The 20,126-nt window shown below is 39.4% G+C and overlaps 1 protein-coding gene across 1 annotated transcript in view; it reads right to left on the bottom strand.

Moving 5' to 3' along the window:
* Positions 1-10,387: 10,387 nt before the first annotated feature.
* EGF (epidermal growth factor) overlaps positions 10,388-20,126 on the bottom strand; it is a 57,304-nt gene continuing 47,565 nt past the window's right edge. Inside the window, exons 23-25 of the mRNA XM_057370729.1 lie at positions 17,261-17,380; positions 14,231-14,333; positions 10,388-12,753 (exon numbers count right to left, since the gene is read on the bottom strand). Of these exons, the coding sequence (XP_057226712.1) occupies positions 12,530-12,753; positions 14,231-14,333; positions 17,261-17,380 (447 nt within the window). The 3' untranslated portion in view covers positions 10,388-12,529. The remainder of the gene's footprint in view (positions 12,754-14,230; positions 14,334-17,260; positions 17,381-20,126) is intronic.

The raw sequence follows: 20,126 nt of genomic DNA, 5'->3' as shown, positions 1-20,126 counted from the left end.
CCCTTCAGGATGTTTCTTACTCCTTGTCACTGGTGGGAGGTGTGGCTGCGTCACTCTGAGAGACTGCTTGCCAGACACCATGGGGCAGTCTAGAGGAAAATCATGAAAAAGTGATGTTTCTAAGAAGCAGGACTGTCCAGCTAAAGCCTGATGGTGGATTTGCCCTGCTAGGGAGGGAAAAATCCCTTCATTGCAAATGTACCTGCAGTGTGACACCGGCTTCATCTCTGGGGTTTTTTTTGCCACAAGTCTTTGCAAAGCTGAAAGGAGATGGATCAGAGTTGCAGGTCCCATCCTGGTGTAACAGGTCCAAATCTGGTTAACASGAATTACCCACTTAGAGCAGGTCTACACCAGCACAGGGAAATTCAGCCTGCCTCTGGCTGCATTTCATATGATCTATAGATACACATTACATGCAGTTAATCGTCCTTGCAAGAGCTTCGTATTCATTACTCGATGATATATAAAATATATTTTTTCTATCTATTAAATCTTCACTATCTATAATTATTCCCCATGGTACAATAGATAGTGAGTCAGCAGRCACAGATTTAATTATCAGTTTTTACTGTAAGATGATGATGTTTATTGATATCACTATCAGACAGACACTGAAATGAAGCAGATGTTAATCTGAGGTTAAGCTCCAGGAGGCGCCTAGCAGTCTGACCAAAGGGACTGATGTTCATCAGATAATAAAAGAGGAGACCTCCYTYCYTTCCTCTYTCCCTCCCTCCAGAGGCCTGCACAGAGCTCACAAATGTACAGGTTTTTTTGTGAATTCCTCCTCACGCCATTTCAAATGCCCTCTAACAAGCAGCTTGCCCCTTTCCACAGAGCTTTCAGTCAGCTCTAGCAGATGGCTTAACCCAGCATCTTATTTTRCTTACACAAGAACTTTATGGTTGATTTTGGTTTATTTTTCCCCAGTATATCCGAAAGGGTGATGCCAGAGAAGTTGAAAACAAAAGTGAAGCGATCACAAAGTTGCGGTGACATCACAGCTGTGAGCAGAATGTCTGCCACTGATTCCCATCACACCAATGTCTGCCTCAAGTCAATCCATAGCAAGGTAAAACACTGTTCTCAAGTTCAAATGGTACAACRTGATGGAAAAGGACCTTCTGTGGGGAAGAACAGGGTGACAAAGTAACAGCAGCTTTCTGTGTCTCAGAATGCCATCACATGCTAGTGGTGAGTGCAATAATGTGACAGCCTATATAGAAAAATATTCTGACACTCACCAAAGCATACTAATGTTTAACCTTAGAACTTGCAGAATGACTGCTGAGCTGGTGCAAATGATCATTTCACAGGTATTTCAGTGGTGCACTTCTTTCCTAGCAAGAGCATAGCTGTCAGTTTCAATGGATTAATTAATCAATGAATATATAATTTATCTCTCACTTTCAAACAGGAGACACAGAAATAAAGGCTTCATTGACCGATATCAAAGAGCAGTTAAGTGCTGAACCTGGTACCAGAACAGAAAGTTGCTCGACTGTATGGCTTCATGCAGTCCCTCAGGTCAGATTTGCTCAGTTAAGGTCAAAGTCAGAAAAGGGTTTGATAGAATATGAAAATCCTCTCCCTGAGGTCCTGCTCTTAACACCATCCCAGCTTGGTACMCAGATCCAGGACCCTCAAAAAGCTGGCGTTGGTATATGTTTAAGGTAATGTAAAAAAAGTTGCTTTAAATTACTAGGAAGAGAGACTTAATACCCTTAGAGACTGGCAGAATTAATGAGATGGGGGAGCAATGATCCTTTTTTCCAATTAAAAAAAGAGAAAAGGAAGGAGAGAGACCAACCTCTGGAATTTCAACACATGAGAAAAGATCATTTGCAAAAGAGTCACACTCAGTCTCCGTGCCTAGCTGAAAGGAATTTGTGGTTTMATTTCAGGCCCTTTTGGACTGTTTYTCATGTCAAAACTACATGTTTGCKATACTTTGTCGCTCTTCCAGGAATTACTGAAACAAAGGAAACATTTGAATGAGATTTGAGACAACTTCTTTCTCACCTGTCAGGAAGGTAATCCCCAACCTTCAGATAAATGTGGGCATGTGGTTTTCAGTATTCTCACTCCATATGTCTTCACAAACACCAAATAGATCTAAAGTAAAAGGACAGGTTTTTTTTTCTCCACAGATCAAAAGGTTACAGTGATGGACCTCGCCCAGGATGATCCAGACTTTCTTCCATAAAATGCCTTCATTTTAAGTCCCTGTAGAAATTCAGACATCATGGCACAGAAATTAGGAAAAATTTTGGAGACACCAACCCATTCCAGCACTACTGATCTCAGCCATATCAGCAATAAAGCATTATGCTAAATTTAGGAATTGATATTTACAGGTGAACCACTCCAACATTTTGACCACTGTAACTCTGAAATTAGGTAGACACTTAATTGTTGTTGTTTTGTCCTGACTCTCCTTCCTAAAGAAAAATGGTATTTAATGTTTTGTGTCAGCTCTCTTCCTCCAATATTTTGGAGTAAGCACTGCAGGGTGAACACTTTGGCTCTGAAATCTGCTGCTTACATGAAGCCTTGTGGGTTTGAAACCTGCCTTCCTGTGCTCGTGCTCACACTAAATTTGGGGAAATATCAATGGAAGCAGAGTAGTGGCTCCAGCAAAACAACAAAAAGAAAAGGTGCATATAGAAAGCCATGTTACACCACACCTCACCTCCATCCCCAATTAAAGGAAAGTTTAACCTGTGTGTGTGCACTCACATGAGGAACTTTTGCTGGTAGAGCCGTCACAAATCAAGATGCTTGGCAGTCTGACCACTGTTTATACTGCAGGTCGAGCCCTTGCCTTACCCCAGAGGCAGCAGTTTCCTGTGCTATAAAATAAAACACAAGGCAAAAGCTTGAAGCACGAAGCTCAGGCAGCCTTGATGCAACCAAAGCATCGAGTAACCTTGTTTCCATGAGCTGTTTGGTCTGGCACTGGCATGAGCAGGTCAGGCAGGGGAARCAGCAGCTGCATTGACAGCTGCCCAGTTGGCTCCACCACTCACTGGCTGGGAGTGCATCTCTCTATATCTTTACTTTTATTGCTACATGGCTGGATAGCTTTCCAGAGCAAGGAAATTGAGCATGGGGAGGGGGAAATAAACGGGGGGAAAAACGTATTTTACATGGGATTTTTCCGTTGGAGAAGGATGTGGATGTGAAATTAATTCTTTCCAAGAAAGCCAACACTAATCTAGACAAGACTTTCCTCAAAACCCCATTAAAACACCAATACAACATTTAGCATGCAATTTAGGCAAGTCTGTATGACACATTGTGGTGTTTCTTTCTGACACAAATGGACAGAAGTTATACATAATGCAAAGCCCTAAATGCTGACAGACATTTGCAAGAATGTTTACATTTATTTTTCATAGCCCCAAGAAATCGATCTCTAAGGACATCCCATGAGAGACTGCATTTGGCCCTGAAATATTGTCCTGGGAGACTGTGTTTCTGTCTTCCATCTGACACATTTTACAGAGGGTATCAGCATATGGATTTGCACCTCAGCTGTGTCACGAGCAAAGAATTGCTATTTTTTTAATATGCTATGCTGAGACATTTAAACATTGATATTGTGAGGTACTACTTTACAATTCCCATTAGATTTGTTGTAAAGCACACATTTATGAAACAAAATATTTCTGTATTCGCCCATAAAACTCTACGTTATAACAGTACTGAGCATCTGGTTTTAATCAGAAGTCAGGAAATTCACTGTTCTAGCTGGAACTCCATCCTTTCATAAACTCACTGCGTTTAACTTCTGCAACTCAGAAGTGAACAGGTTCTTTAAAAGTCTCACTGCCCCTACTGAAAGATAAGCACAACAGGCATAAGGGTTCAGAATTAAATGGCATTATCAGGGACATTTCTGCTTTCTGGGTCTTTCTGACAGAGCAGCTTGAACAGCAGTAGTAAAGCAGRACAGAGAACACACAGAACATCATTGCTAATAGTCTACACAACATGTTAATGTTGTGAAGGAGGCACATTTGAACTCAACTTTCAAAGCTAAGCTCTATCTGAAAATGGTTTAATRCTTTTTAAGATTCCATTTAAATTAATGCTTCTTTTCTCTAAAACCTCATTAGGGATTTTGCCAATAAAATACAATCAGGACTGAGAAACAAATCTCTTTGTAATCTTTTTTTAGCTCAAATCTATTCCAAAGCATTTTGTTYGTGAGTAAATCAAAAATCCACAGAAGGAAAGAAAATTAATGAGTGTAATGCACATAAACAAAGTGKTGTCAATAATATTAGACAAAGAATTTTGACTGCACCATTTAATAATTTTCAATTGATCAGTTTTGCTAGCAGATAAATGCTAGTTTTGCTAGCAGGGTTTTTGTAAGTGTTCTACAATTTATCTAGTATTCTCTCACTCATTTCTGTCCTTGTTCTTGAAGGAGTTTTATTGAGTCTTTTCTCTGCTCCTACAGCTAAGTYCTGCTGTCAACTACAAGTTTAATTAAAAATTGGGCCCCAAAACTCTTACCAAGAAAATAAATGGAGTATCAAAGTACAGTTGAACCTTCAAAGGTTCTTTTCATCTGTGATGCTACACATTCACATAACTCTTCTCTGAAGCTCAGTCAAACTCTTGTGATCTGCAAAATTCTGCAAGAAAAAACTTTTCAGAAATGCCTGAAGAGGCAAAAAAAAAAAAAATGAAACAAAACACCCCTAAACATTTCATGCACTGCAGGACTGGGGCTGTGACTGGAAACCTTGCAGAGARCTAGCCAGCCTCTCCATTTTCACAACACTGATAACAGGTGTTTATCAGGAAGGAGATGCTATCTCAAGCTCATTATCACTTCTCTGTCCAGCAGCCAAGAAGACAAACCATGCACTCACAATTATATTTACCTCTCAGAGTTTTTAAGAGGAATGTTATCATACTACTCGGAGTACCAGTCAYAGGATGCCACTTTCATCTAACATTGGAAATGCTGAAACAATTCACTGGTGTGTCCCTTTCACCTGATAGGACAGAAAATGTTGAGTTAAACATTTAAACTAATTCACAGCATGGTTATGTAAAGGCAGAAACACACAAACATGCATGCATGAAGAGCCTCAAAACATTGCACTAGAAATGGTAGTTTCACAAACTGAGATAACAGAAGAGATCTGTAAAGAAAATTTTACATTAATTTATGTCACATGAGATATGATCTATATTTATCTTCAGGAAAGGCTGTTCTGATGAACCCCTTRCCTTTGACCACTGTTTCTTCATTCCCTCTACGTCTTCTAGAGCATGTTCAGAATAAATACAAGCCTATGTAATTTTTATGATGGAGATTCAAACCCTGACAGCCATTGCCATTTAAGATGTTTCCCATCCTTGTGGGCATCTTTTTGGCTTTYATGTTTTTGAAGAAGCAGGCTGTGGATGCCTGTTATCAATGTACTGCATGAAGGATTAATGCAAATAGTGGTGTACCAAAAATGACTCTTTGATTTTGCAGATGGGAAGCAGGGCAATCCCACCCAGGTCACTAAACCATCTATATGTAAGGCTGAATGACCTGTAATAGAACAATAGATGGAAAAAAAAAAAAAAAAAAAAAAAAAAAAAAAAAAAAAAAAAAAAAAAAAAAAAAAAAAAAAAAAAAAAAAAAAAAACAAAAAAAAAAACTCCAGCAAAAACCACACCAGAAAAAAAAATACACATTAAACTGGAAAAAGGTGAAATGTGAAATCTATCCCTTTTCTATAAACACATGTGGAAAGAATAACACCTAGCCTTTTTGATTCTTGGCATCCCCCCCTCCACCTCCTTTACATTCCAAGGGAAGGTCTGCCAACTTCGGGCCATATCCGTTTCTCTCCTGTTGTTTGCTACTATTAGTGCACATTTTTTCCTAAGATTTCCAAATGACTCGTTTTTAGGTGGGACTGTTTGGAGCTGCCCTTCCCTCCTTTGCTGGCAGTGATCTGGGTGGTTCACAGGCGCACACATCCCGGATCACATGCTCGGCTTTGGCTTTTTTGGAATTGAAAAGATTCCTGAACCAGGCTTCACTCCGGGGCCATCTGCTMCTGGAGGTCAGAGGACCTGCACCAGTACATCCAAATGCTGCTAATGCTCCCTTTGTCCTGAAGCACACACTGAGGAAAACGTATCTGTGCCCTGCTTATAGAAGCTGCTCATGCAGACTTGCAGTACTTCTGTCCTGTAAAACATTTCTAAAATCTTCGATCTGGATCTGCTTATTGCTACACATATAAACAGAGGGTGAATTCACCTCTACACTGCAGCTTAGCACTGTTGTAACTCTTTTAAGATTTAAGTTGGACTAAACAAAGGGACGAGTTTTAACCAAGAGAGACTAACTAAAATTATTTAAAAATAAAATATTGAATAGATCAGGGTGTACACTACTCATTCTTCGTATATAATAATGTGAGAAAGGGGTAAGATTCAGATTTGACATAAAATGTGCCAACTCAACATTGCTAAAGCTGCATCCACTACAAACAGATTTTAATGTGTCTCTGGTACAGAAGGAAATATAAATCTCAATCAGCTTGATTCCAAGTCTCTGATTTTAATGTTAGCTTTGTTAAGAGTAGCCCTTCTGTTGGAACTTCTTTTGAAGACACAAATAAAAAAACCAAACCTCATCACACCGAGATCTATTACAATACAGACAACAGTCCTTGTGCCCTGCTTTCTACCCCTCCCTCCCCTCATCCCTACCCTCTCTTTCTTCCTCTCTTTCTCTGTCTCTCCTCCCATGTGGTTTTTTTTTGGTTTTTTNTTTTTTTTTTTTAATTCTCATGGACAGGAAGCTTGCAAGGACCTCCTGAGTCGTTTGCCTGATGTCATCCCATGAGAGGTGGAGTGAGAAACAGAACTAAGGGCTCCTGAGTGCTCACAGCCAYTCTCTAAGGGAGCAGTATCCTCAGCCACAAAGCCCTGAACTTGCTTTTTGAGAGAATGTTACAGTTTGAGGGATGCAGAAGAAGATTAGCAAACCACTGGYTGGATGGAGCCTTTAGGTGTGGTTTATTATTACATTACACAAGGCTGGTCAGATCCAGATCCAGCTGCCTCAGCATTTGGTAATGTTCAGCTCTGGGGTCAAGGTTCCCTCTCTGTTATGAAAAAGGGCTCAGAATGTGTTTTGATGTACTTCCCACAATTCRCACAGATTATTAGGTATGAGAGAAGACAAAAGAACTGTTATGATTACAACATATAATAAGCAATAGGGGGTGCCTTGTTATACATCTCTGTGACTGAAGGTGGTGTTTAGCACATCTCTGTGTTTAGGCCAACAAAAATCTCTTAGAGGTAAAAAGCATTGCACAGTGATTAAAGACACTGACAAACCTCAAAAAATGGACAGTTAATACCATGTTTAGGATCTCATTTAGGAGATTTTGCAGAGAAGAGTGTTACTTAAAACTAACTGCTGTTGACCAGCAGAGAAATGAGGAAAGATACTATAATCTTATGCAATCCCAGTTTTGGTCTGTTCCCTTGACCTGGATTAACCTTTTTCCTTTTATCTGTATTTTAATTCCAAACACCTCGCTTAAATGCAACTGTATCCAGATCTCTGCTAAAAGCTTTAATGAGCAACACTAAGGTCAGCGGAAATGTTTGAACTTTATTATTATTATTTCATACAAATGCTGTAGGGATCCTAGAATCTCCCATAGTTATTGGTTATTTTGGTCYCCAGTGAGATGTTGAGCATCTGGCTGTATTAGTTTATTGATTTCTTTTTTAAATGGTTGTCTTTCAAGAGCCATTTAAAATACATGTTTCTCCTTCTTAACTTACAAGCACACACATTGAACAAAGGCTGCACAGAACTGGATCCAACTTTCTTTTGTAAAGAAGAAGTAAACAGCAAAATGGTTTTTATAATCTTAGTGTAAATATTTCTATTTCTTTCTTGAGGGAAGAAATTTTAAATTTATACATAGCACACTTTTACTMTTTTTACTACATTATGATTAGCTACTCTTAATAGACTAATGAAATATCTACTGTGCATTCTTTCAATTTATTACATCACAATCAAATGTATTATTTTGTGCAATCAATAGTAACAAAAATTATGTCCATTTAATTGTGCACAATTTTGTAGACTGAATGTAGCACATCAAACTTGTTGTCTTTAATCAATAGAAATCCCAGAGCAGCTAATTATTTCATAAATTATTAAGTATTCTTTTCATTGTTTGCATCCTATTAATACCTAGGGAACTTATTACTGGACCAGGACTCCAGCTGTTCTGTTTCCAGTATCTGCCCACATAAAAGTGAGCAATTCCCTTACATTGTGTCTTTTGACTTTATACTAAAACCAATCCAAATTGGTTTGGATAAAGACTGCAYGGGTGAGGCCAATGTTGCAACATGGACTGAAAACTGGCTGTCAGACAGGATCCCAAAGCCCACAATGAGCAAACAGTGAGGGTCAGGCTGATAGGGGTAACATGGACCAGACTACCTGTGAGCTGAAGCTCCAGCAATGTATGTGGTATAAAACCAAATGTTTGGAAAGTCAACGGCATCATGCAGCAGAGAGTTCTAGGACTCGGACTTTCTTGAAATTATTCTTGGAGATTATATCCTAACTTCTTACCTGGAAACAGACAGCTGCCAGACTACAGGGTCTTCATCTGTGAAGTGTAGAAATTCATTCTGGGCTTTGGGTTGGCTTCAGMTTGCCTCTAACAGAATACAAGAGCTGTGACCATCCCCTCCAAAGAGCCAGGTGTTAACCTTGAGGAGGAAGAGGTGAAGTGGCTAGGGACACACTACCAAAGGGCTTCTGCATCTGATTATTGCAGCTGTTACCTCAAAAGTCAAGTTCCAAAGTCTTGGAGCTGCAGGATATTAAGGATCCCTAAGTTTGGTTAGAAGGGACTAAGGCTTTTCACGAGTCTGAATCAAGTCCACCTCGGTACTGAGGAGTGCCTGCAAGTTAATCCCGTGATGAATGGTCTTCACAAAGTTAGCTGGTTCTGGTCCACATCAAAACCGGCACTAAACAGCAGTCTCAATAAAAGATCAGAGGAACATAAGCCAAATTAGGYTATCACGCTTGCAGATTGTGTTTGGGGTGCATTCCTGGGCTTTGGGGGAGGCCTGTAATGCCACTAACTTCTTTCCATTTCACATGCGCAGAGATAAAGGTGGCCAGTTATCAGAGAGTGAAGCAATAACAYCAAGTGTGTCCTGAAGACTAATGGAACTCTCTAGGCATCACCCTGAAATAACATGAGATAAAATTACTCTCAATAAGACAAAACCACAATTCATATTAAGAAGGCATGGGCTTCCCCTAATAAATCCCATTCTTCTCACTTTTTCCATGGAAGGCTTTTTTTTTTTTTTTTTGGAAAGGTTTTCATCCTAAAAGAGATTACCAAGATGAAAAATTTCTGTCTGAACAGATAAACCTTTGCAAAGCTGCAAGTGACTGCAAAAGGGACATAAAATCAGATGCATCATGCAGTTCTGTGACTGGGAACATCGCATTGCCTGTGTCCATTATGAACGAGCATGAATCATTCCTCACTTGCTTACAACGAAAATACAGCTTCAGAGAACTGAAATGCTAATTTCAATAAAGTCAAGATTTGCCAAACTAAACAAGATCACTTCGCTCTTTAAAATGGCCCATGGTTTTCTCACTTTGGACTTATCAATCTTTTCTCCCATTATGTTTCTAAATTATTCTTTTACAGCTTAATACAACAGAGAACAATTTTATTGTTAAAAGTCAGAGTACTCCAGTAGGATTTAAGATCAATACTAAATTTGTTACACACASAGAAATTCTAATAATTTTAAAAGCATTTTTTATGAATGCAATTTAGCAAAAAAAAACTGAGGAACCTCCAGGATTCAACAATTTTACTGCAATTGACCTGCATGTGAAGCCTAAAAAGAACATCTTGGCCTCTTATTTGAAAAAATATTGTAAATCCATGGATAACCTTTCTCGACAAATAAGTAGCAACTTTCATAGCAGTCATTTAAATGTGCACAAAAAGGATTCTATGGCTTTTACTGGTTTATGGRGAGTAAAACTAAAACATAAATAAAAACTTACCATATTCAAGGTGGGATCTACCTGCAAGTGGCAGTAGATAATCGTATTTAGTACAGGTTCTTTGGGGGGAAAATGAGAAACCAATGCACATGCTGCACCAACAMATTATAGACTGTGGCTGCATGAAACCAGAGGAACTTTCAACATACGTGGCGTGGGTTAACTGGAACCAGAATTGTGCACTCTCTTCTCTCAAAACAAGAGGGACACCAAGGATTTGTATCTCTTTTTTTTCTAATTTTATTTTATAAATCAATAACTTTGCAAACATACAAATAAACCAAATATATTATATTTGTGCTGAAATAKCATTTCAAATTTTAACACTAAAGATTATTTTGAATTTAGAGCTGAGTTTAGGAAAAATTTAAAACTCCAAACACTCTAATTACAAAAACATATCAGCTTGGTTTCCCTATCATATTCTGTAAAAACACTATCAAATTTAAAGTTAGATCCTTGGAAGGAAAGCAAAATAAACAAAAAAAAAAGGGGGATAGGATAACACACTAATTTTTAAGGAGTCTGAAACATCTTTATTTCGGCAAAGTTCAAAGTTACAAATCTTTATTTCTTTTGATTGGGGAAACTTCCARTGAAATGTTGACTGCCATTCAACACAACTTTTGAATTTTAAGCACACAAACATACTTCACCAGAGAAACTCAAAGTGCAGGGATCAAAGTCTTTTTATTGGTAGCTYTCATGGAAATAAAATGCTTTTCTGAACTGGGGCCTTTACACCTGGACTGTCTTCCCATTAAATATGGAAGATCAGTAATGAACTGAAAGACCAAAGAATCCAARCTAGATGCTTTGAACAATGCTAATGAAATTAAACTATATTGGACTTAAAATTAAATCTGTCAAGTCCTAATGATTCAACACAGTTGTTGCCTGCTCCTGAACACACTTTAGCACGCCAACACCTCTCAACTATTTCCCTTTCTGTGGAAGTACCCTTGGTGCCATCCACATGAGAGAATGAGTCTTCACTGCTATTAGTTCCAACCAGGSTTTGGAAATGCCTATTTTACAAGTTTATTCTGAATCCAGAACTCATGTGGTTACAAAACAGACTCAACAATTCAAAACCACCGGCAAAAATCACTTCAGAAGTTAAGTAAGTGACAACCCTCTACAAAACTTAGCATTGTAATTTTTGTAACTCTGACAATTTGAACGCAGTGTTCTTAGTGTTTGCACCTACACAGAAAAAAAAAAAAACCTGACTTCAGAAAGTTACTCCAGTGTGTAACTATTTTGGATATGAGGTAAGAGCCTTTCAATACTCTTTCCGATATTTGTCGACAGAGCTGGTAATAAAATTAAAAAAAAAAAAAAATAAAAAGGACAACATTCCATACCTTTCTGGCAGGATTCAAAAAGAGCCCAGAAAAGCAGAATAGTAAACACATAAATTAGTAACATTTGCCACTATTATCCAGCTTATGAATTACAAGGATCACTAGTTGTGGGCCCTGTAGCAGAGTTTAAAGGTTACAACATCAGGCTTCAAAAGCAGAGGACTGAGATATCCCCTACAAATAACAAAAACATTATTAGTAATTTAGCTGATTTCCAGGTATCTTACTAAGTACACTCTACAACGGATCAGGATTTGGTGCCAGGCACACTTCTGTGAGGCAAGGACAGCTCTAGTGCACGCCTCTCCACAGGGCTTAAAGCAGACACAATCTCACTCCCTTAGTCCAGAAATAATCCTGTTATACTCTGAAGGATTAGTGTAGACTGGGGGAAAAAAAAATGAAAGAATCATTCCCCTCAAATGTTGCCCATCTTTAATCATACATGCCCACAAACCATCCTGCAGCACACCAAACCTGGGTGTTTCACCTTATTTCACCTAATTTCATCTCAGGTGAAATCCAGGAAATTACACTGRCCTGTCACCAGCACTGGGGAGAGGCATATAGTGCCCATGACAAATATTTTAATAATGAGATTMATTTTGAACTAATTGTCCAGCATTATCCTCCATTCCTGTTTCTCTGCAGCTGTCCTTGTGACCTATTTTCCAGGCAGTTTCTAGACTCTGTATGTGTGTAAAGATCACAACTTGCAACAAGCTCCCTTAGAAAATAGTTATCACTGATAAATCACCCACTTGTCTGTTCCCCYCTCGGTGACCTCTTGGCAGGCAGTTAATGAAGTTAGCAGCAGTGATACTTAGAGAGCACTCATTGCCAGCACCATGCTCTCAGTAACTCTTCCAAGCAGAGATGACAGGGAAGGAGCAGCAAGGACTTCTCTGTCTTGATTTGATTTGTGGTAGGCTCTTTCCAAAGCAGATTTTAACGGAAAAAATTAGTGTTGTTTGAGTCTCTTTGCGAGTCCCCATCCTTTGCTGACTTCCTGCCTTTCCCATTCAAGCAGAGACTGCTCCTAGTCCGGCTGCATCAGCAGGCTGGCTGGGGTGAGAGGGCACGGCTCCCTTTSTGCCAGGGGCTGGGGATGGATGCTCCAGGGAGCCTGGGGAGAGCCCTGTGCTGCTCCCACGGGCTGATGTGATTTCTCACCAGCAGGAGCCTCTTTTCTGTGGCCTTGTTCTTTCTCCTCTTCTGCCAAAGTCTCTGCTGCATTGTGGAGTGTTATAGGGTGTTTTTCCCCTGCAGAAAATAGATAGGTATTACTGAAAGCCGTATGAAAAGATTGTCAACAGGCAAGCTAAAAGGAATGTAGTGGCAGCTCTGACAGAAGAAAGCTCTGAAGGGAAGCGCAGAATGAGGCTCTATACCAACTCAAGACAAAAGAATAAAAAAACAGGCAAGGTCAAGCACTTGCTTCAAATTTTAAGAAATCACTTGTCCTAGGCTAAATTAATTATTTTCTCTTTTAATGCCTAACAGGGAAGGTATTTTAATGCCCATAACAGGAAGACTTCCAGCTTGGCAAAATTAAATTCCCTGCTTTAAAGTAAAAGTTTCTTACAATTATTCACTGACATGATACAAGAACTTTCTTTAACATGTTAGGAAAAAAAACAAAACAAAACAAAAAAAGATTATTTACTGCTCTTGTTGTCAAAGATGGTGGAACCACTTCTGCTAAGATTTTCAGGAAAAAAATCAGACACCTGCCATGGGAAATTTCTGTTCCAATACCTGCATCTGCTAAAGCTGCAAATGAAAACAGAGTCTCCTAATGGGAAACATCAGTCTTCCTCTGCTGGACAGTGAAGTTCTACACATGTTACCAATATTAGTCCATCTAAGTAAATGTGAGGCACATTTTCTACTGATAAATAAAGTGACTACCCAATGCAAGTCTAAGGACAGGACTGGCAGATTTGAAAACTTGCCAGATGCCTGGCTATTTGTATCCTCAAACATTTGTCTTTGCATATTTCTAACTGGCTGCAGCAAACTGGCTTCTTTAGTAACTTCTGCAGTTAGGAAGTATATATGGTAAATAAAACAAAAGGCTAAGGGTATCAGACTTTCTCTGTCAGTTTTCCCCATCTGAGCAATTAAAACATTCAGTTGACACCTAGAAGGCTGAACTTTTTACAATTCAGAGCGGTTCAGCTGCTAATTTGAGGGCCATGGAAGCCTGTTGTGCACTTCTGTGCCTCCTGCTGCCTTTGGAGCAGCAAGGAGAGGCACATYTCCCCATTCATCTCATCTTTGTTTRAGCACCAARCACTCCCCAAGCAGTCAAACACCTCATTTAACACARAAAGCAGAACTGSAGTTGCTGCCACGGGGTGGGTGAGCCCTGGGCTCCTCACACTTCTTCAGTTATCTTGCCTGAAYGAGTAAGGACTGTCAAAGTGCACTGTTCCATGGATATCCATTCCCCAACAGCATGGTGGGCATAACTTCACTTGAGAACCTCTGAAGGTGCAAACATCCCATATTATTCCATCACAAGAAGCATCTGGCTTCTTCTGATTGTGAAAGCACAATTGCAGTGTAATTTCTCATGACTGAACTGCAAAGTGRAGGACTGAATGGCCTTTTCACAGTGATACAAATGTGGCTTCTGCCAGAATTGAAATCTGGATTTCTCTGTCTCCTCTATCAGCCACTGCTCCTGCTGGCACAAGGTGAGGAGAGATCTRATAAGGAAGGACATCCTACTCACCAGATTCTGAAGGACAGGCAGGATGAGGATCTGCTGTYTCACACTCAATTAGATCAACTGCTTTAGTCTCCAGAGAACTGTTACCCTCCTTAAAAACCGCAAACTGCAAATACATACAATGTGCACAAAATATGCAGAGCCCAAATTAATACAAAAGGAATTGGTTTCCTGAAACCCAAGAGGCAAACTAAAAGGGCCACACACACCAACCACAGAACGGGGAAAAAGGTCATCCTGGCTTCTGGGATGACCCTTCCCCTGCAGGTAATTAAACATTTGAGTTGATGAAAGTCCCAGTCTTTCTTTGTAAAGTGCACAATCCCAGTCTAGCAAAGAATTACCAACTCTCTTGCCTTGCAAATCAACATTTCCAAGGGCAAGGACAAAAGTTCATGAAAATCAACCCTCTCCACAGTACCGTGGGCCATTTTTAAAGTATTAAAGATATCTGCAGGAGCACAAGCAGAAAACTGTGTCAAACACAGGGAAGGAAGAAARCCTCCCTTCATGGCTCTCAGCATCTCCTGCAGGATGCGGTTCCATCRTGCCACAGTGACAGGGAAAGTCAGAAGATGAGACCCTCTGGGGGAACACAATGAAAAGACCCAGAGGAAAGCAGAAAAAACAGGGGGACAGGAAAGCAATGTGAAGAACTACRATAAAATTATACAGGGGGAAAGAGAGAAACCCAGTAAAGAGGGGAGGTTTAAAGAGCAGAGACAGAGAAGAGAAAACATCTGTAAATAAGATGTTCCAACAGATTCAGGGGTCCAGGTGGATAACTGGGGGATTTGTGTGGATGGAATACACATGCAGCAGGTGCACCTATTTAGGCATCAGTTCATTTATGTAAAATCTGTACTCTCACAGCTGCTAACCCACACATGACAGACCCTCAGCAGAGATTCAGCAACACACAGTTCTGCAAAATAGCTTTGGCTGTGCACAGCAAAACACCTGGTGGATGAAAAGTCTCAGAATAGCATCACAATCCAGACAAGTGCAGAAGTTTGCCAAGGCTTACATATGGGTAGGATTAACCTGGCATGGCTTATGGAACTCTTCCATGAATGTCAACAAATATGCAGGCACACCCTCAGCTAAATGTACCTTCAGCTACTTGTACCCTCACCTGGCAGAGCAGAAATAAATGGAGAAATGAATGATGCTTGGACAGTTGATAGGTATCGTTTCAGTGATACCTAACTTTTGATGTGTGTAATAGCACAAAAGCATCTTATCCTCTACACAAACGTAGATGGGCAAGAACAAGAAAGTCTTTGCACTCTCTCTCATCAGCCTCACTAAKGAGCAGTAGCAGTGTGGACAACCAAATGAGTGAAATTCATGAGCTCCTTTACATTTACTGCATACACACCATCCAGTCCYGATATGAAGTCCTTTGATAAGATCATTAATGCTGTGTGGGTCAGTACCCAAAAACATATTCCAGTACCCAAAGAATTGAGCAGCTATAGTTTTCTGTCCCTGATGTAGCATAATCTTTTTTTTTTTTTTTTTACAGAAAGCTCTTCAGTAATCCACCTGACATGAATAGTAGAAATGGACAACTTCCCACAGCTTTTTGACAACTCTAGAGCTTCTAACCTGAGTGCAGGCATGCCCTGGTGAACTTAACAATCAATGGCTCCATCAGCACAGAGAAAATCACACGCATGAAACCACAGCAATCTATCACTGAGTAACCATCAATAATTAGCAGAGGGTCAGTGATTTCCTCTTCCAGTCTGCAACAAGCCATTGCAATAAATTACTTTATTAATGTATTTGATGTCTCCCAATGAAATGTAACACCAATGTGTAATAGATGTAAAAGCTGGATTTGTATTTTTTTTTTATTCCATCCCTTGATTAGCTGTTTAGTTATCTTATATTCCGCAAAAATGTCAYTGGCAAGTGGCATTAGCTGCAGGGTGAACAGAAGGTGGGGACAGAGCTGATGGACTGCAGGCATCCTAGAGCACTGCTCCCAGGCAATGAACTCTGCTTAGCCTCGACAAATGTTTCTGCTTTTCCCAGCCCCAGGTATTTTGCAAGCTGTGGATTTTGCTTCTGCTATGGACAAATTACAGCATTGCCGTGTTTCAGCTCATTTGCTGTCCAGCACCTGAAGGAAAGGTGCTGATAATAAACATTCATAAGGGTGTGCAGTTGAGCAGCTAAGGAGCAATATGTCATAACCAGGGAGGATTCAGCACTACCAGCATTTGTTTGACAGCRTGTTTCTGTGGCTCCCCACTCACAGATCCTGGCAGACACTGTCACAAAATCATTTTCATGAGAAAATTCTGAGAGCCTCAGACCGAGCACAGGAGCAGCCACAGACTCCAGCTATGTCACTTGACAACTTCAAGTTCCAACTGCAATCAAGCAGCAGTGTAATGTTATTCTAATGCCAATCAGATCAGATCCTTAGACCAGATTTCATGGGGTTAAATGCAGCTTCAAAAAATGACAACAGCCACAGGCCTGTACAACCAGACCAAGCCGGCATTTTTACCTACAGCAGTGTAAAACTGGAACTTTATATATCCTACCAAGCTGCCTGATAAAATCCTGGTTGTTTTTCTTTACAAGGCAGCAGCTTCTAATACAAGACATTTAATTTCATCAAGCCCCACAATAGAGTTCAACATCTCATGTAGCACACACAATACTTGGCTTCCAAGAAGCCTTTTTTACGAAGGGCATACTTTCCTGTGAAAATAACTCTGTGATATGCCATGTCATCACATTGCCATTTCCTTAATTTAGAACACAGTTCCCCAACTGTTGTGTTCAAAGCTAACAATAACACTGGCTAATGGTTGCAATACATCCCGGCAGCTGTGAACTTTGAGGGATAACAATGAGGTAAGATGAACTAGGGTTCACAGCAAAGCACTTGATGACTCTAGCAGTTATTTAATGTATTTAAGATGTGAATTATTTGATGGATAATCTCAAGTGGATCCCTAACACTCTTTGATCCTTCCTGATTCCCTCTCCACTCCACATTAATGTAGTTACCAGAGGCTTGTTGCTAGTAGGTGTTACGTTCTCATTGTCAGCACGGCTGCYTGCGGCTCTTATCGCTTCTGCGTAGAGATTCTTCTTATACAAATTCTGACCTCTGCAACAGAACAAAAGCTGAAGCAAATTATTTCGCTTTGAGAGAAACAGATGCTGCWTTTTTACACGTTATTCTGTCAGTATTCACTGAATACTGATATTCTGAAATTTGTTTTCCCTCACTGGTTTGTGTYTTGCTGCCCATTACCACACAGTGGTTGAAACAAGTGGCTTTTCAGAAACAGGAGTCAGTAAGGAGTGCCCAAATGCTTGTTCCAATGTGCTATCTGTAAAGGGTCATTCATCAGAATGAACAATAGGCCTCATAATTTTAAATAGACCCTTCCATTTTCTTACATTATTTTATTTATAATACATTTCTCATATAAAGATTCGTTTCAGCCAATGCAATAATGAGTGTTTGTGGGTGAAGCTCAGAAATAAAAATCTGACTGTATTTTTGTACACTATTGGTAGTTACAATTATGAAAGTCACTTTTGTATTCATCTGYATCATTTATGCAAAGCAGCAATTTCAGAAGTTACTATGAAATAAACAAAGYGAAAGTCTCAAAAAGCTTAGAAATAAGATCTTCCAGGAAAAAATAATGACCCATAGAACTGGCTCAAGGGAAAAAACCAAGTGTACARTCTGGAATTGCAAAAGGTATGAATTATCAACTGTAAGAGGCTAGTTCCACAAATTCAAAAGTTGTTATTTTTACAGTTAAACAGCTRTCCTTTATAAGGCCGTATTAAAAGCCCATATAGGCCCAAATGTAAAATTCTATTTTACATCGCTTGAGATCCAAATCAGTACACCTTTATTCAYTTTACATACATGTTTTTATCTTGCTAAGCATCAGCAAACAAAAGTAATATTACACTCTTCAAATTCTGAAAGTGTCAGGTTATAACATCTTTTTTACTGGATCATTTTTAAATAAAATTTAGTAGATAGGTACCAAAGAAAATGCAAATTTTCCTTTTATTTAGGAATTTTCCTTTTCTTTCTCCATAACTTGGATATATTAGGTGGGAAATGTCACATGCACAACACACCATAATTGTTAATGTTCCTCCCTTCTCGAATCTACATTGTAAATAAATTTTGCTTTGTGTGACCTTGGCCAACTGAAGTGGAGGAATTGTCAGTGTTAAACCTATGATTCAGATTATTTTGTTTTTGTGGAAAAGAGTTGTTTCCTTGCTTCCCAAGCAAAATAAGGAGCTTGGCATACTATACAGTCGGACTACATAAACCTAACATGAAGAATAAACACAGCTCTCTTCAGCAGACAACAGTCATTGAGCAAACAAACACAACACTTCAGCATGCTTGGCCCTCAGTTCACACATTTCCAAACTGGCAGGTGTAGACCTTCAGCTTAATTTCCTTCAATTAAAATAAGATAGGCATCTCCATTTTGTAGGGGAAGGAACTGGACAATTACAGACTTAATCGGTACATTTCAAAATACAGTAGATGATCTGGAAAAGCGGTAAAGCAATTTCAACCCAAATACTGGWTTCCAGTATTCCAGACTCCAGTTAAATGGGGATTTTTAGATCAGTGGTTTAATTTTGATCTAGTTATACTAGTAATTGCTGCAGTTCAAATTCAGTCAAGYGTGTAATTGAAAACCTGTTGTTGTGGTAAATAGTTATATTGATCAAAAGCATTGGGCAAGAAAGAAACATAAATCTGRGAGAAATTACAAAAGAGAGAAGAAGGGAAGAAATTTAATATCTTCATACCATTAAACAAATAATATTCTGTCAATTTTTCATAAGAGAATAKATGAAATATATGGGAAACATAAGAATCTCACCATTTTTCTGTTCTTTATATATCCACTGATCAAAATCTGAGCCCCAGGTTATGAGAACAAACCAAGCTTCACTTGGCTTTAATTCTGGACCCCTATCACTACTCAGTAGAAAATAAGTAGCGTTGCAGTTTCTCTACTTTTATGGACTAAATATGCCAAGAACCATTAAATGAGAATGAAAAATATTAGCTTACGTAGTTAACTTCTTTTCTAGCTTAACCTTTTATGTCTAGGGGAGTCTAATTTTAAAATTGGCCTAACCCACACACAAAAATCCTGTGTTTAAATCAGCCTCTGAGAACAGCTGTCTGCCAAGGTCATGGCCAGAAGACTCTAGCTTAAATGCTTAATACTTTCCAGTCTAAGGGACACTGATGACATTTAATTTCACATCACACTGGGTTCCTAAATAGTGACCGTAGGAATTCTTTTTGCCACAAGAAGAATCCCAAATCTGTGCAATTCATTACAGCCATGGAAAATGCCAGGGAGTAYTTTTACAACAGATGTGCTTAGACTCACATCTCTGATTTTACTCTTCCTACTGCCAGGGAAACTGTTTCCATGTTCACTGCTGGAAGCAGCACTGTGGAATTTTGCTTTTGGAAGAATTTAGGCTGCTTTCTGAATGGCAAGGAAATTTTCAGGTGGAATTCTACACTGAAAGGGAAACAAAAGCAAACTTATTGAAGAGCTGGCAGAGAAGAGCCAGCCCCTACCGTGACAGTCTCAGACATCTAGAGCTCAGAAGGGAAACCAAGGAATAAGTAAATGGCTCCTGAGCTCTCTCATCAATACGAATTATGGCTCCTCTTCAAACCTAATAAAATCTATTCTTCTGTCCAGATGTGTTTGCTCACTAACAACAACATGAGTTCTGTAGGCAAAGGGCCATGCCAACGCCATTTCTGCTTTATTCCTAGATCCAGTTACCCAGAAGCAAAATAAGAGGGATTTCCATCAGCTGAGGAGCAGCTCGCGTTCCTACCCAC

Source organism: Malurus melanocephalus, unplaced genomic scaffold (assembly GCF_030028575.1).
Source record: "Malurus melanocephalus ecotype Western Australia unplaced genomic scaffold, MMel_1.1 scaffold_131, whole genome shotgun sequence".
NCBI classification, from domain to species: Eukaryota; Metazoa; Chordata; class Aves; order Passeriformes; family Maluridae; genus Malurus; species Malurus melanocephalus.
This window is presented reverse-complemented; position numbering and strand designations above follow the sequence as displayed.